Source organism: Camellia sinensis, chromosome 15, assembly GCF_055761805.1.
Source record: "Camellia sinensis isolate YWXY chromosome 15, ASM5576180v1, whole genome shotgun sequence".
NCBI classification, from domain to species: Eukaryota; Viridiplantae; Streptophyta; class Magnoliopsida; order Ericales; family Theaceae; genus Camellia; species Camellia sinensis.
Window position 1 is genome coordinate 133415240 of NC_138975.1, and position 16153 is coordinate 133431392.

The 16153-nt window shown below is 35.3% G+C and overlaps 1 protein-coding gene across 8 annotated transcripts; it reads left to right on the forward strand.

Annotated features, from left to right (window-relative positions):
- Window positions 1-1888: 1888 nt before the first annotated feature.
- On the forward strand, window positions 1889-13932 carry LOC114272975 (kinesin-like protein KIN-14K). 8 transcript variants are annotated; one of them, XM_082909678.1, is made up of 24 exons: window positions 1889-2169; window positions 2669-2746; window positions 3974-4200; window positions 5750-5887; window positions 5985-6142; window positions 6247-6357; window positions 6510-6789; window positions 7184-7311; window positions 7580-7678; window positions 7801-7878; window positions 7962-8054; window positions 8161-8190; window positions 8357-8698; window positions 8779-8860; window positions 8946-9041; window positions 9121-9300; window positions 9958-10064; window positions 10151-10329; window positions 10743-10907; window positions 11001-11254; window positions 11794-11957; window positions 12486-12610; window positions 13064-13280; window positions 13636-13932. In XM_082909678.1, the coding sequence occupies exons 3-23, from the start codon at window positions 4086-4088 to the stop codon at window positions 13146-13148; spliced, it is 3009 nt and encodes a 1002-aa protein (XP_082765804.1). In that variant the 5' UTR covers window positions 1889-2169; window positions 2669-2746; window positions 3974-4085; the 3' UTR covers window positions 13149-13280; window positions 13636-13932. The 8 variants fall into 8 exon arrangements, with proteins under 8 accessions (XP_082765804.1, XP_082765802.1, XP_082765805.1 ...); XM_082909676.1 differs by having other exon boundaries at window positions 1890-2169; window positions 13075-13280; XM_082909679.1 differs by having other exon boundaries at window positions 1891-2169; window positions 13217-13280.
- The last annotated feature ends 2221 nt before the right edge of the window (window positions 13933-16153 follow it).

Genomic DNA, 16153 nt, shown 5'->3' on the forward strand with positions numbered 1-16153 from the left:
CTCCAAATTCAACTCAGCACCATCCTCACTCAAAAGTAGTCCCTGTAAGACTATTTCCAACGTATCATCAATTTTTTTTATCAAAAAGTTATTATTTTTTCTTATTCCAATAATTTCATCATATGAGTATCAAATTAAGGATGGTTAGACCATCTCCAACGGTGAACCAAATCCCAGCATCAAATTCAAATTTTGATGAAAAACTTACTATTTCAAGCTCCAACCGTTGCACCAGATTGATATCAAAATGAGATTTCAGCAAAAAAAGTATCAAACTGAGAACGAGACACAGATTTTACCAAATCACTGTTATTAACCGTTGAAAGAGGTACACCGGTCAACCAGTAAAAGATTCAAACAGTTCAGGAAAAAAAGTTCAAACCGTTAAAAAAAAAAAAAAAAAAATTTTGCCTAACCGGTCAACCGGCCGGTCGACTACCCGGTTGTCCCGGGATAAATTTGGTGAAAGGTGAACCGTTGGAGCGAGTGGTATCAATTTAGTGAAATGGGTCATTTTTTACTCAAATTTGGTGAAAAATTTGAGTCACCGTTGGAGATGCTCTTAGAAGTTTTCATCAAATCACTATTCACAACAATTTTTACCACCGGATGTCTCTCATATTACCACCTCTTTGCAAAAATTTATGAAAAAATTACATTGACCGGTCGACCGGCCGGACATCCGCCTGGTCATCTGCGCTGATCGACTAGTGTGTTGATGAAAGCTCAAAATTCTCCGTTAGATTACTTGATATCAAATGAAATTTTTACCAAATTTAATTAAAAAAAAAAAAAAAAGAGTACACCGTTAGATGCTCTGAGTCCGGATTCTCGGCCGCCCTACCCGGCAGCCCCCCAAAACGACGTCGTTTTGGGGGTTTTTTTTTTTTTTTTTTTTTCTTTTCTTTTTCGTCTTCGTCTGGCTTTCTCTCTCTTCGAAACCAGACCAGAGGGGAGGGAGGAGAGGAAGAGGGAGGAAGGAGGAGGAGGAGGAGGAGGAGGGAGGGAAGGGCCGGACTGGAGGGGGCCATAACCAGTGGGGGAGGAGGAGGAGGAGGCGGAGGCGAGGCGGTGCAGCTGCGGCGACGGCGGTGCTGCGGCGATCCGGATCGAGCGACGATCGGACGGCTGCGACGGCCGGCGGCGAGGCGACGAGCTGCGATGGCGAGCTCGCAGCCTCCTCCCTCCTCCTTCCTCCCTCTTCTCCCTCTCCCTTCCCTCTGGTTCGAAGAGAGAGAAACGGCAGAACGAAGACGAAGAAGAAAAGAAAAAAAAACAAAAAAACAAAAACCCCCAAAACGACGTCGTTTTGGGGACTGCCGGGTAGGGCTGACGGGTAGGGCGGCCGAGGATCCGCGTTCTAGATGCTCTAATATGACCAAAATAAAATAAAAATTAAATTACTGTGTTTTGTTAGTTCATTTAATATTTTACTATTCCAAAATATTTTCAATAAGCTTCAAAATCTCGAGTCAGGAGCCTCTCCTTGCAAGCTTGTGCTTGCGTCCGTCCTTGCAAGCCTTCGGGTCTATTTTTAGGCGTAATTTTGATAATCCGAACCGTTTATATTTTATGATTTATTCAGTATATCATACCTGTAAAAAATCAAGTTGATCGGATATCAGAAAGTATGTGTTTGAAAAATTGAACTAAACACTATTTTTTAAAGAATTTAATAAACAGTTTTCCGAACATATGCTTTCTGATATCTGATCAACTTGATTTTTTACAGGTATGATATACTTAATAAATCATAAAATATGAACGGTTCGGATTATCAAAATTGGGCCTAAAAGTAGACCCGAAGGCCTGCAAGGACGGACGCAAGCACGGAAACTGCAAGGAGAGGATCCTCACTCCAAAATCTCGTGGCCATGGCGGCGTACCACTTTCCACCTTTCACTGACTACCACACCCCCAAAGAACCCAATGTGGGAGGCCTTATGGGTCGACACGTGTCATACAATGCACGAACAATCTAGACCCCAATTCTTGTACTCCTACTTTCTCGGAACACAGACAGATTATCCACCTCTCTTAGGAGACCAACCAAACATGGAAAACCAGTCTTCAATTCTCAACAAAATCAACCTCATTTCATTTTCTCTTTCCTTTTCTTCTCTGCCCACTTTCAATCTCATTTACGGACCTCTCTGTCCCTTTCCTCAGGTGGGTTTGTGTTCTTTTTTTGTCAAAACGATTCGTCACAGCATTTGGGTTCAGTCTGAATTTTGAAAATGTACTGATATTTTAGTGTTTTGTGTTGACTAATCAATTGGGTTTTTGTTTTCAAGTTCTGTGTGAAATGGCTTCTTGTTTTTTGTACATTTGCGCTTGTTTTGGGTTCGCATTTTCAAATTGATTTAAAATTTTGTATTTGGGTAATGATTTTTCAATCAATTCAGATACTTCTGAGATTTTCCTGGGCTTCACTCTGGCAATTTTGATGGCCTGATTTGAGTTACAATTACTAGTATCATCATCTTTCAACTGGTTTTTTTTTTTTTTTTTTTTTTTTGACTTGGCTTGTAGAGGTTTAATAGTTTAATGTGATTGCTTTTGTTGATTTGATCGTGTCAAGTGAATATTTTTTATGGGTTGTAAGCTATTATGTTGCTCTTATTGAGTTGGGTTTTGAATTCTTTGATTTATCATAATTGTATTGCAGTTTCTTCCCGTGATTGTCGAGTTAATGTTTGGCAATTCAAGTGTTTGTAGAAAGGTTCTTCTGTCTTCTGAAGGCCAGGTATGTCAGTTTGCTTTGTTGTATGTATAATTATATATGTTGTGGCACTTTATTAGAGACAAAACATAATGGTGTTCTTTATTGGTATTGAAAAAGCAAACCAAAGAATGAGAAACCAAATGAACAAAAAACAATGCTTAAGCTTTAATTCAAATAGGGCATTAGCTAAAGTCAATTACAAAGCATTGCCCGTCCCTTTCAAGTCCTCTTTTGCTTTGAGTCCTCTTGTAACCGCTAGCCAGGAGCCAAAACATCCGTTTCGTCTCCCTGTTGGACCTTGCGTATTCATTATAGATGTGAACGTGTAAATAGTAATATTTGGGTATTGCTCTTGATCTGATATTTTTTTAAGTTGTTACATGCTAAGAAAAACTATGCTTCATGGAGAGTTTAATGCTAGGTAAGTAATGGATGATGCTTTCTAATGGTGATTAGATGTACGATAAGGATGTTGATGTGATAAGTAAAATTACTTGGAGACAAGATCAGGAACGAGCACACGGGCAAAAATTGAGTGGTGATTTTCTTCTGTGCTTTATGAGTTTGTCAAAAGCACTGGAACTATATGCTTGACATGTTTGTAGAGCTATCCATTGAATATTGATGATCCTAGAGAAATGGAATAAACTTGGTGGTACCGTTGTTAGATGGGTAACACACAAGAGAGGCTAAGAGCACGGTTTGGGTAGAACCAATGCAATTGAAATGCACAGAACTACTGATATTTATAGAATACGTATGTCCTTTTGTTAATAATCACAACCATCAAAGAAAAGGTCTACCCTAGCAAATGGTTGTATCTCTTCCACATGTAACCGTTTGGATTGATCACTTCTCAAACATCCTCTCTCTCTCTCTCTCATATGGGAATAACCATCATGTTTCATGTGATCACACAGATCAACAAATATTAGTTCTGAAAAAAATTAAGCTTTTTCCTTGACTAAAACTGTTTCCATTAAACACTTAACAATACCTTTTTGCAGAATTTAGTTCTTGTTAAGGTCTTTCCTTGATAATAGCTCTAATGCACTGCCATGAATATTCACTCAAAATCTGACAAGTGAGCATGCGATTGTGTAAAGAACGCCTGGTAACAGTCACATGCATCATAATTCTAGCATCTTCCTACTTAATGTATGATATCACGAACTCATAAGACCACCTACTTTGATTTTGTCACTGTAAATCTCTCAAACCTTAACAAACCATTTATCTTTGTGGTAGGGGATAGAAAAAGGCAACTCAGTCTGAGTATTTGGGCAAGTTTATTTAATTGGACTAAACTGAGTTGGGGTCAAGCTACCAGTTAAGGACTAGAAGGGGAAGAATTGTTGACATGGTTTCTTCATGTGCAACGGGCATTGGCGGACAGAAGGGGCGACAGAGGAGGGCCACCGACCCCCTAAAGCTCAAAATTTTTCCATTAGTATCAGTAAATTCATCCTTTCATGGTTAGTATGATGAAGTGCTGGCCCCCCTTCACAAAGATAGCTGGCCCCTCCAAAGATGGAACAAGCATTCCTAGTAGCTTGCTGGCAGATAGAAATGCATAGCTGTGAATACCCTTCGTACTTGGATTAATATAGTATTGGGTAAATCACATCCATAGTCCCGTAGTTTATTTCTTGTATCAATTTGGTTCTTTTCATTCTATTTGCATCAATTTTACCCCTTGAATTTTTCACATTATGTAAACCAAAAATGGCCTTTTTAAGAAATTGAACTAAAATCAAGGACAAAATAATCCACTCACTTTTCTCAAAATGATTGAGGGGTTAGCATAGTACACAGAAGGCAGGATACAAAAGCTAAAGAACTTGGTGAGCAAGCATGGGCGTTGATATCCAATTTGAAATAGTCCATTCCCTTTTGAATGGATCATTTTGTCCCTTGATTTTTGTTCAATTTATTAACAAGTGTTATCAATTACACAAAATTGACACAATTTGAAAAGGGCAAAAGTCATAAAATTGAATGTATAAGGACCAAATTGATACAAGAGGCAAATTACAGGGACAACAAATATAGTTTACTCTATAACATTGGTTGAACTAGAGGATAATTTTGATACAACTATACATTCTCATTCTTTTATGTCCATTATGGAACTCGTCAGGTAATGAAAAGCTAAATAATAAATTTAAACTTTTGTTGACTGTATTACTGCCTGGGCATGAAGTAACCTGACTATCTTGTGGTTTCTAGTTATTTATCTCATATCAATTTGGAACTTAAGTTTCATTTGTTTGTTAGAGCACCCATGCTAGCCTATTTAGGTTTGCGATTTTAAGAATTAAGCTGGTCAGCTGAGATTTTAGTAAATTTTGATAATTATTTTTGAAAAATTATATCGAAATTTGTAATATACATTTAATTTAATCTGTGGCTTGAACTGAATAATTATAGATTTTGGTTTGCCTTGCTTAGATTTTAAGACCCATGGTTTCAAATTAATCAAATTGATGGTAAGATATATATATATATATATATTTTGGGGTAAATATTGATAGAGAAAAGTTTGATATAAGTTGAACCAACCAACTTATGTCCATCTCTTGGTCCCTCCTAATCTTTGTTTCTAGGTTCACCACTGGGAATGAGGACTTTGTGAATGTGTTAGAAAGGATTTAATTGGCAAATCAACAGTAAGTACAAGATGAAGACCACCGGAAAAAAAATAAAAAATGATGGTGATAAGAAAAGAGACCTGGCCTATGATTTTATATAATTACTTGAATGCTGAAAAATTGGATTCAAGATGTGCTCAAGTTATTTAGGGTTTAGTGCAATATTGAAACAACATTGAAATTTTTTTATTCATGTTATATCTACCTCATTGCAACTTCCAAAACAATGTGACGATTCTCTATTTTGGGCTTCCAGGGGTTGTGTTATGATATTCTTTCTTTGTTGTTCTTGAACTTTTGGTCTCTTTTTTTTCATGAAAACATCACGCCTTTGTGCTTATCCTATGTTTACATCCTTGGGCTGTGATGCCAGATGTCCCAAGCAAGCATTCCATGAAGAAATTTACAATGGACCACCAAGCAAAGGGGTATGGGAGACCTAACAACACAACTGTACCTATTAGTAGTAATGTTTTTGAACCTACGACAAGTAGTAATGGTGAGGTTGAAGGTGAGTAACATTGAATATAAACATAATTTTCTTTTCCACTTATTCACTAAGCTAAAATGTTTCTTCTTTCGTCCCCCTTTTCCCCTCTTTTCTACAGGTAAACAACGGGTGGTTTTGATAGAGTGGTTAAACAGCATCATTTCCAATTTAAGTTTGCCAACAAATGCTTCAGACGAAGAACTTAGAGCTTGTTTGAGTGATGGTACTGTTTTATGCCGGATTTTGAACAGGCTGAGGCCAGGTTCTGTGATTGAGGTTGTCAAATAATTATGGATGGTTTTCATAAAATTTATAGTAAGATCTACGATTGGTTGTTGTATTTAATGATTATGCTCTTAATGTGATTTTTTTTCTTCTAGGGTGGAGGCTCTAACCACCCTTCAGAATCACGCTCAGATAATGTAAAAAGGTTTTTGGCAGCTATGGATGAAATGAAATTGCCCAGGTTTCAAATATCAGACTTAGAGAAGGTATTTAATATTTACATGAACTAGCATTTGAACAAAATACCATTCTCTTATGTTCTTTCACTTGCTGTTTTATGCTCCCCAGACCTCTTAACCATTTTTTTCCTTCTTATTCTCATCTCTCTTCCTCTACTGTTTACTTTTACATGATTCAGGGATCTATGAAAATTGTTTTGGAATGCCTTTTCACGCTTAGAGCTCAATTCATGCCACATGTTGGTGGATCCAATGTTCCAAACTCTAGCTCACCCAAAAAATCTGGAGTTGATGCTAGTACAAGATGGAAACTTTTAGGACAAACACTTGGAGGCGGTGATGGTTCTCGAGGGGAATTATCTCCTCGAGCAAATCCTTCAGTGTTTTATGGAGAAGAGAGAAGGAAGACTGCATCTGACTCAAAGTTTCAACGTGCTTTGCGTAGTCATGTCATGGCAGGTATCTGTCCTGCTCTCTCTGTCTCTACTAATCTGTCTACGTGTGAACAGTTTCTTTACGGTTTCAATGAACCATGCGAAAAGCCCATTGTTGTATGAATCTAGTATGATTATATGTTGAGGACAGAGACTTAGATCAATGTGTATTCTTTGGTTTTCCGCGGTTTTGCATTCAGGTTTGGTATATGAAATATCATGCCATAAGGAATATGATTTTATATTGTATTACCAGCTCTTGAAACTGTCAAATCTTCATGGATTTGAAACTAATAAATAGATTTGAGCAACAGATGTAGTTTTCATATGCCAAACATGGCTTAACTTCTTGTACTGCTCAGTTTCTTGAGTTGACAATCAATTTTTTGATTTTCAATTTCTTGCTCCCCCTTCTGTAGAGCCATCAGCTGCATTAATACATCATGTTGGACATAAGTTCCACGAAGTTTTTCAGCTGAAACAAGGATCCTACGCAGATCTTCCTGCAGCAAAGATTACGGAAATGATGAGATCAAACAGTTTGGATGTAGGTTTCTAAGACATTTAGGCATTGATTGGATCATGAATTTGGGTATTGATTTGGAAAGGGAAAGGAAAAGGTGAGGGAAATGTCAAATGAATTATAAGCTAATTTTTTTTCTCAATTTCCCTCACCTTCTACTTTCTAGTTCCAAATCTCTATCCAAATCAATGATCCAAACATAGCCTTAATCATCGGCGAATCTTATCATTTAGCTACAGTGTATATTTCTATTTGTGATTTTTTCAGTTTGTGCCTCTTTAAATAGTTTCAGTATATCTCTGTGCAGAACGCCCCGACTCAGTCGCTCTTGAGTGTTGTGAATGGGATTCTAGATGAAAGCATTGAAAGGAAGAATGGGGAAATACCTCATGTATGAAAATAAGAGGAGATATTGGTGTTAAGTTCATTTATATTCTTATTAATATAAGCATGTTTGCTTCTGAAGACACGCTCTCACATTTTAAGTTGCTTTCTTTTTTTTTCCCCCTTCAGCGTGTGGCATGCCTATTGAGAAAAGTTGTGCAGGAGATTGAGAGGCGTATATCTACTCAAGCAGAACATTTGAGAACTGTAATGCAATGCAGATTTGTTTTTTTACTTGTTTTTTTTTATTGATTTCTGTGCACACATTTATTTATTGTTTGTGATTTCAGCAAAACAATCTTTTCAAGGCTCGTGAGGAGAAATATCAATCAAGAATTAGAGTACTTGAAGCCCTTGCAACTGGGACTAGTGAAGAGACACAGGTAGGATACATATGTTTTATTCATAGTTTTTTTACCCTAACAAATTAATGTTTTTGTGCACTTGGTACTCATCGGGTATTCATCAAATGAGATTTCTTTGTTACAGGTTGCCATGAACCAGCTCCAGCAGACAAAGGTATAATTTGATTTTGGAGCCACTTCCTTTCTTTATGTTCTTCTTTTGTGTATTTTTTTCTTTTACATAGATGAGAAGGTATGCTTCTTGTTTATCTCTAACCTTGAACTGCTTGTGAGAGGGCCTGAATTGATAATTTTGGGATTTTTTTTTTCTTACATCACAGACTGATAAGACCAAAATGGAGGAAAAAAAGAAAGTTGAGGAACAAGATATGGTCAGATTGACAAAAGAGAAGGAACAAATTAATAATGAAATTTTGACATTGAAACAAGAACTGGAAATAGCTAGGAAAGCAAATGAAGAGAGCTGCATAAAAATGGAAACAGAAGCTAAGGGAAATCAACGAGAGCTTGAGAAGAGGTTGACGGAAGTTATGCACCTCCTAACGGAATCCGGGAAAAGGGTTAAAGAGCTTGAAACAAATTCCAAGTCAAAAAGTCAGCAGTGGAACAAGAAAGAGCACATCTACCAAATATTTACAGAATTCCAGCTTGGTGCATTGCGGGTTTGGTTTTGTCATAATACTCTTTACTTTATATTCCAATTTTTAATGTAATATTATATTTTACTTATTAAAATTTTCAGGAATTGAAGTTTTCGTCTCAGTCCATCAAGCAAGAAATTTCGAGAACACAAAAGAGCTATTCAGATGAATTCAATCGCTTAGGTGAGTATCTTTTTTTACAAACCTTTGTGAATTTGTGCTCTATATGATGTCAATACTCTCATGAATTAAATTCTAACTTGTTCAGGAATAAAGCTTAAAGTTTTAGCAGATGCGGCAGAAAATTCTAATGCAGTCCTTGCTGAAAATAGGAAACTGCATAATGAGGTTCAAGAGTTAAAAGGTGCCAATGCTTTATTTTACATTGCAAAAGTGTAAATAGATAAGTTTTTATATTTTCACATATGCATTTTCTTGAATAGGAAATATTAGAGTTTATTGCCGGATAAGGCCATTTCTTCCTGGACAGACGGGGAAGCAATCAATCGTAGAATACATCGGTGATAATGGGGAGCTGGGTGTTGCAAACCCTTCCAAACAAGGAAAAGATGCTCAGAAATTGTTCAAGTTTAACAAGGTCTATGGTCCAATGGCAGCTCAAGGTTTTCATTTTATATTTGAGAAATTGTGCCTGTTTTCAATTGTTTTTAATAGATAATGGCACTAGCTAAGTGTTGTCATGTTTTATTCTACTTAATTATGAAGCACTGACACTCCAAAACAGGTGTCATAGTGGTTTCGAATATGGGGACACGTACGAGACCGGCTGGCATGTTCTTTATGTAATTAATTTGTTTTTCGGGGACGCACCGGGGACACGCTAACTAGTTTTTCGCCCCTTCTTCTTTAATACTTTTGATGAATGTTGGATGTTGAATGTTTATTACTTTTTGCTTAGATTTAATAATTAATAAATCATCCATAAAAAAGACAAAAATGATGATAATTTACTTAAGAGTGTTTTTATTTATTTATTTATTTATTATTTTTATATTGGGCTAGTGTTAGTTTTTGTTAATTTTGATTGTTTGTGAATATAATATTCATATACATAGCAAATAAAAATATATAATAGTTTTTTTTTTTTTGCCATGTTTCTGCTGTGTTCGTGTCTCTATTTTTTTATTTTTTTTTGAATCTTATTTTCCTTTGACTGTGTTTGTGTCCATGCATCTTAGCTACTTAAATATGTCATCTTAGTTGAGTGACATTGTGGGGGTGTGACACTTCACTAATTTTACATTTTTGAATGTTGGCAGCTGAAGTATATTCTGACATCCAACCATTGATACGATCTGTTCTTGATGGGTACAATGTATGTATATTTGCCTATGGTCAAACTGGTTCAGGGAAAACGTACACAATGGTATGTCTCGATTTTATATTTTCACTTCATGAATATTTGCAGATAATTGTTAAACATAGCTTATGCATCTGATGTGTTTCTTTCAGACTGGGCCTGATGGAGGATCTGAAGAGGAATGGGGGGTAAACTATCGAGCTCTAAATGATCTCTTCCAGATTTCTCAAAATAGAAGTCGCGTCTTTATGTATGAAGTTAATGTTCAAATGGTTGAAATATATAACGAACAAGTGCGCGATTTACTATCAAATGACGGCTCTCAAAAAAAATATCCTTCCCAATGTATTCTAATTTTTGATTTCACATTAAGATTTGCTTAATATGCATTTTAGTTTCACTTGGATTTTTCTAACTTCAATGATTACCCAAAAGAGCTCTCCCTCTCTCCCAACACCCCATTTTCCAACTTCAATGTTGTAGTTTTCAGAGACTTCTTAATTAAGGTTGTGTTTGGATCATGGATTTGGATAGTAATTTCTAAAGGGAAAGGAAAAAGTGAGGGGAATGAAGAAAAAATTTAGCTTATATTTCATGCACACTCTCGCATCTTTTTCTTGTCACTTTCCAAATTCTTAGCCAAATCTATGATCCAAACATAGCATAAGTGTTTTTCTAGTCAAAATGGATATAACATCTTACTTTTTAGTTACAATGAATCTTTGGTTTCCTTGATTTGCACACACTTGGGATTTTGTCTACCTCCCAACCCAATGGGTTAGCTGTCCCTGATGCTTGTATGCAAACAGTCAAATCAACCTCAGACGTAGTGGAATTAATGGAAACTGGATTGAGGAATAGAGCTAAAGGCGCCACTGCCATGAATGAAAGAAGCAGTCGATCACACAGGTTTTTATTTTCAAATATTAAGAATTTATGCAAACTATCAACATTTTATCACCACTGTGTCATGATTTTGATGTGGATCATGTATGCTCACAGTGTTGTCACTATTCATGTTCGTGGGACGGATACGAAGACAGGTGCTTCTTTGCGAGGTAGTCTTCATTTGGTTGATCTCGCTGGAAGTGAAAGAGTAGATCGCTCTGAGGTAACCGGAGATAGACTTAAGGAAGCTCAATATATAAACAAATCTTTATCTGCCCTTGGAGATGTCGTTTTTGCTTTGGCACAAAAGAGTAGTCATATTCCATACAGAAACAGCAAGCTCACTCAAGTCCTTCAAAGCGCTCTAGGTACTTGCTTATTCCCTTTTCTCTGGACATGCATCAAATGGCTTCAAAATTTCTGTAAGAGCATGATTGGATCAAGTATTTGAGCTTTGATTTGTGGTGGGAAATGAAAAAAGAAGGGAAAAGTGAATTAGATACAATCATACAAGCTAAATTTCGTTCCCTTTTCTTTCACTTCACAAATCCCTCGTCAAATACTTGATCCAAACACACCCTATTTGATCTTTGCATTTCTCTAATGCTAGATGGTTTGGAAGGTGCTATGTGCATGATCCATATAGCGATGCTCCATATCTTATTCTTTTACTTCCTATATTTTGAAGGTTACCTTGCCCTGTTCAACTGTTTCCATAATTGTTTGATGGAGTGGGCGTTATGATCGATTATTAGGCAAAGTTTAAACTACGATGGGGTGAGGGTGATTTGGATTTTGCAATTGGGAAACCAAGGAGACCCAAACGGGTGCTTTATTTAGTAGATAGTATAGATTCTACCTTTTTAAAGTTATGTTTTCTATTTAATTTTTTCATTTAATGCTACAGGTGGTCATGCAAAGACCCTAATGTTCGTGCAGCTTAATCCCGAGTTAAATTCATATTCTGAAACTGTAAGTACCTTGAAGTTTGCTGAGAGGGTCTCTGGAGTAGAGTTAGGCACCGCACGAAGCAGCAAAGAGGGTAGGGATGTTAGGGATTTAATGGATCAGGTGCTCTTCGTTTTCGTTTAATTTAATTTTTTTTTTGAACTCTGAATTTTTATTTTATATAGTTTCAAACTTGATCTCTTCATACCTCATCATCCCCTCTACTAGTACTTTGGTTTGAAGATTATATGCTGATGAAGCAATCTTTAGCTAGAACATGTGTGCAAATGGGAATTTCGGATTTGAGATCAACCTAGGCATCTAAATATATTAGCACGATAGTTTTAATTTTAGATTTGAGTGTTCTTTTATACTTGAAAAATATAAAGGTCGTGACCTGTAGTGATGGCTTTGAGTCGTAGGAAATAAAATTTATGATATTATTGATATGGATGTTCTTTAGATATTTAGAAGGCATACATCTTTTGCATCATACATGTCACATTCTTGTCATATGTGCATAAATTTCAAACATTATCGAACTTGGAAAAGGGTAGAAATAAATTTATAGCCTTTTGTTCTCAAGGAGCATTTATTCTAAATTATGACACGAACACAGTGTGTCGGCTTCTAAAACTTTTTACTATGTAGGTGGCGTCTCTCAAAGATACAATTGCAAAAAAAGATGAGGAGATTGAGCGGCTGCAACTGCTTAAAGATCTCAAAAATGTGTTCCCAGGTGTCAATGGCGAGAAGCGTGCTACAAGCTCAATTAGGTAAGTATCTTCCTTTCCAAACAAAATTTCCATAGGTGAGACTTGTCTGAAAGAAGCTTGAAATTTTCTGATGGAAAAGACTCAGGACTTGCTCTCCGTTTGTTCTGGTAGAAAACATTTTCTAGAATTTGGTATGGTGGAAAGCAAAATCCACAAAAAAAAACATTTTCCATGATTAATGGAAAACAAGTTTATTTGAGTGGAAAATGTTTTTTTACTTTTGAAACGTGTAAAATATTTTTCGGACTAAAATCTTACCAATGGCACCACACTAGTACCGCCACGGCCACGACCTCGACCCCTGCCACCCCACTAGCACCACCACAAATACAACCACTAGCACACTAGTTTCAAGGTCGTGAACAAACATAGGAAAATGTTTCCTTTAAAAAAAATATTTTCTATTGGAAAATGTTATCCGCCGAAACAAACGGAGCGCTAATGAAAAAGCAGCTTCTGTTCAGAACAACCTCTGTGGCAATCAAAACCGGCTGGAGGAAAGATAGCTCAGAATTTTCTGCAGATGCCGAGATCTTAGAATTCAGAAAGGCAGAATATGAGGAGAGATAAGTGATATATCTGATTGTCATCTTTCTGTGTATACAGACACTAATGTGGAATCGAATATTTTTCCCCTACTGGTATGAAAACCATCAGAGAAAACATACAAGTGAGTACTACTTATTTTCTTAGGAATTTCTTGAACGGTGAAATTTCATTGTTCATCATACTTGTGGTTTCATGAGAATATTGTTAACCACTTGTAAAAACATGTTTTTAGTATTTTTCTTCCCCAACTTATTAAAAACTGAAAATTGGGGCATGGAACATTTCTTGCTTAGAAAACAAAATGAATAACTAGATTGTGCTTGAAAAAAATTATTATGCAGGGTTAAATTTTTGCATCTAGAATTCCCAGACTCTTACAAAAATCACCAAAGAACTCTTCGTGCTCGCTGAATAATCTGAGCAAGCTATTTATCGTGCCATTGGTCTTTTTAACTGTCTTGTTACAACTATTTCAGGTTCGGAAAAATCTGCTAGTGGAAGCAATTTATCAGCCAAGCTTCTCAAAAGGTGGCACGAGGATGAGTAATTGCAAATATTGAACTTTGTTTTACATCGTTTTTCTTGTGCAGTCGCATGGATTTTGCATTATCATGTAGTTCGGTATGTTTTGTTTTTTTATTTTTTATTTTTAAAATAGAAAAATGTAGTTAGGTTGCTTGTATTTCTTGATTATCTTTGTTTTGGTTCCCACATCAGGAAATTTTGTGTTATTTGGGTGTTAAATTGATAAATATTGAAACAGTAATTATACATATTGATTCTTTTAGTCAGATTATTATAAACTTTCTTTCAGAACCCATGTATATCCGTTACGAATTTAATATTTTCTTTTTTCATATTTAAATTTAAAAAAAAAAAAAAAACATTATGAAACCTTTCATAAAAGTTCATTGATGTAGTTAGGTTCTTTAACCTAGTGTTGCTGCCTTTGCACGAGTGAGGTGACAGTCCAACATCCAACTCATGCAGATGGGAAATAACTTGTAGTATGAAGTGGTTGAAAAAATCTTGCTTCTCATCATGGTCCATTTCAATGATTCAAGTTACTCATTAAATAGCAGCACCGTCTAGTCTGATCTTGAATTGGAGGCAAGCTACCCCGTAATAAACGATCCTAAATGGTGAATTTTTTCCGTAGCTTTCAACAAAAAATTGACCATAATCCAAGTGATGAAAACAGTGAAGGGATAAGTAGAATATTGGTGAGATGGTAACACACCATGTGATAGCCCTATCGATTTTGTCACCCATTAATGAATTGTGTGCAAAATATCTTCAGAAGTCGTTGAGTACTTGATTTCTTATTCGAAAATGGGAACATGTGGCTTTAGAATAATTCGGTGGTGGGTGAGTTTGGTTAGCAAAGCACGTAAAAGGGTTTGTTTATTTGGATGAAATATTTTTTAAATTGTTAATTTTAGGGATATTAGGTTTTGTTTGGGGACAAACATATTTTAGTCAAAAAATTGAAAGTTACTATAAGTTATCATATAACTCTTTTTACTTTTTTACGCATCTTTTAATAAAAGGTTAAAAATTTACTAAAATAGTCAGTTCCCAAACGATGCCTTAATTTGTTTGAATTGTGTATCATATTTCATATTTAGATTGATTTTATTTTATTTTTTATGAAAAAGCACAAGGTTTGATATATTATAGATCCGATAATAAATTGTCTAATAAAATATATTAGAGTACAAAATATATCCCAAAAGAAATAAAAAGAATCTCCACGCAGAGAGAATACAAGTCTCCACAAATGAAAAAAAAATAAACCTTCACCTAGGAAAGAGAAATCCTCCATGAAATGAGAAAACCTCTACATAGAGAAATATTATTGCAATAAAAACAAAAAAAACAACATGATCATCACCAAACAAACAATACTAATCACTTTCACAATCCATTCATCATCGCAATCTGTAATTGTGGTACCTTAATCCCTGCCTCGATGTTACAAAATAAAATATTATGGATTTGAGATGGTCGTCTAGCATATAACAATGAATTTAAGTCAAGAATCATATTTGAGTTTAGATCTGAACGCTTCATCGATGGCAAACCGATGATGGAGACAAGAGGAGCGGTAGTGACTAGCATGGTGAAAGAAATTGCAGGAGAAGAAACAGAGAGGAGAGAAAGGTTAAAAGTACCACCCCCTCCCTCCCTTAAGAGTAGAGAAAGAGAGAGCGACTGAGGTTTCTAAAAGGAAAATTTAGTCAAAATCCCTCCATTAGTTTCTTGTTTTGTTAAAATGACAACTTAATTTATTTTGCTTCATAAACCCGCTAAGGAGGAGGCGCATAATTAAGTAAGGACAAAGTATTTTATTTATTTTTCTTTCTTTTGCAATATTGCTAATGCGCGCGCGCACGCACACACACTTATATATAACAGAACTCTTTTGACAATTAAATGCTTTTATTTTATTTTATACAAGTTTAAAAATATTGTGAATGTATATTTTTGGTTGTTTCATTTAGCATATGTACTCTATTATTTGTAACAGCAAAATGTTACTATGAATTAGAGTAATATGTTACAGTCAAATAAAGTAAAATATTGTTGTTTACGTCAATTTCGATGGTATTTTTTTCTTTAAGTATTTCATAGCCAACATAAATCTTATTTGATAAATCTTAATGAGAGGATTTTAAAAAAACTAATTTTATTAAAAGCCGACATTTAGATTAAAAGTTATATTATCTTAAAATTTAAAATATTAAATTACTCACTAAATATATTTTGATAGTAATATTATTTGTTGGACTTTTTAAAAGAACTTTTTATACTTGTTCTTAATGCATTAAAATTTTATTATGAGAGGAATTTGACCAACTCTACCTTTTGAAAACAATAGGTTTTAGTTGGTACAATTTTAAGACTAGGATTGAAATTGAACTTGTTTAGTATTTGGATTGACTTATAATCATTGGAAGGATTTAATAAAATCTTATTAATTTACAATTTAAC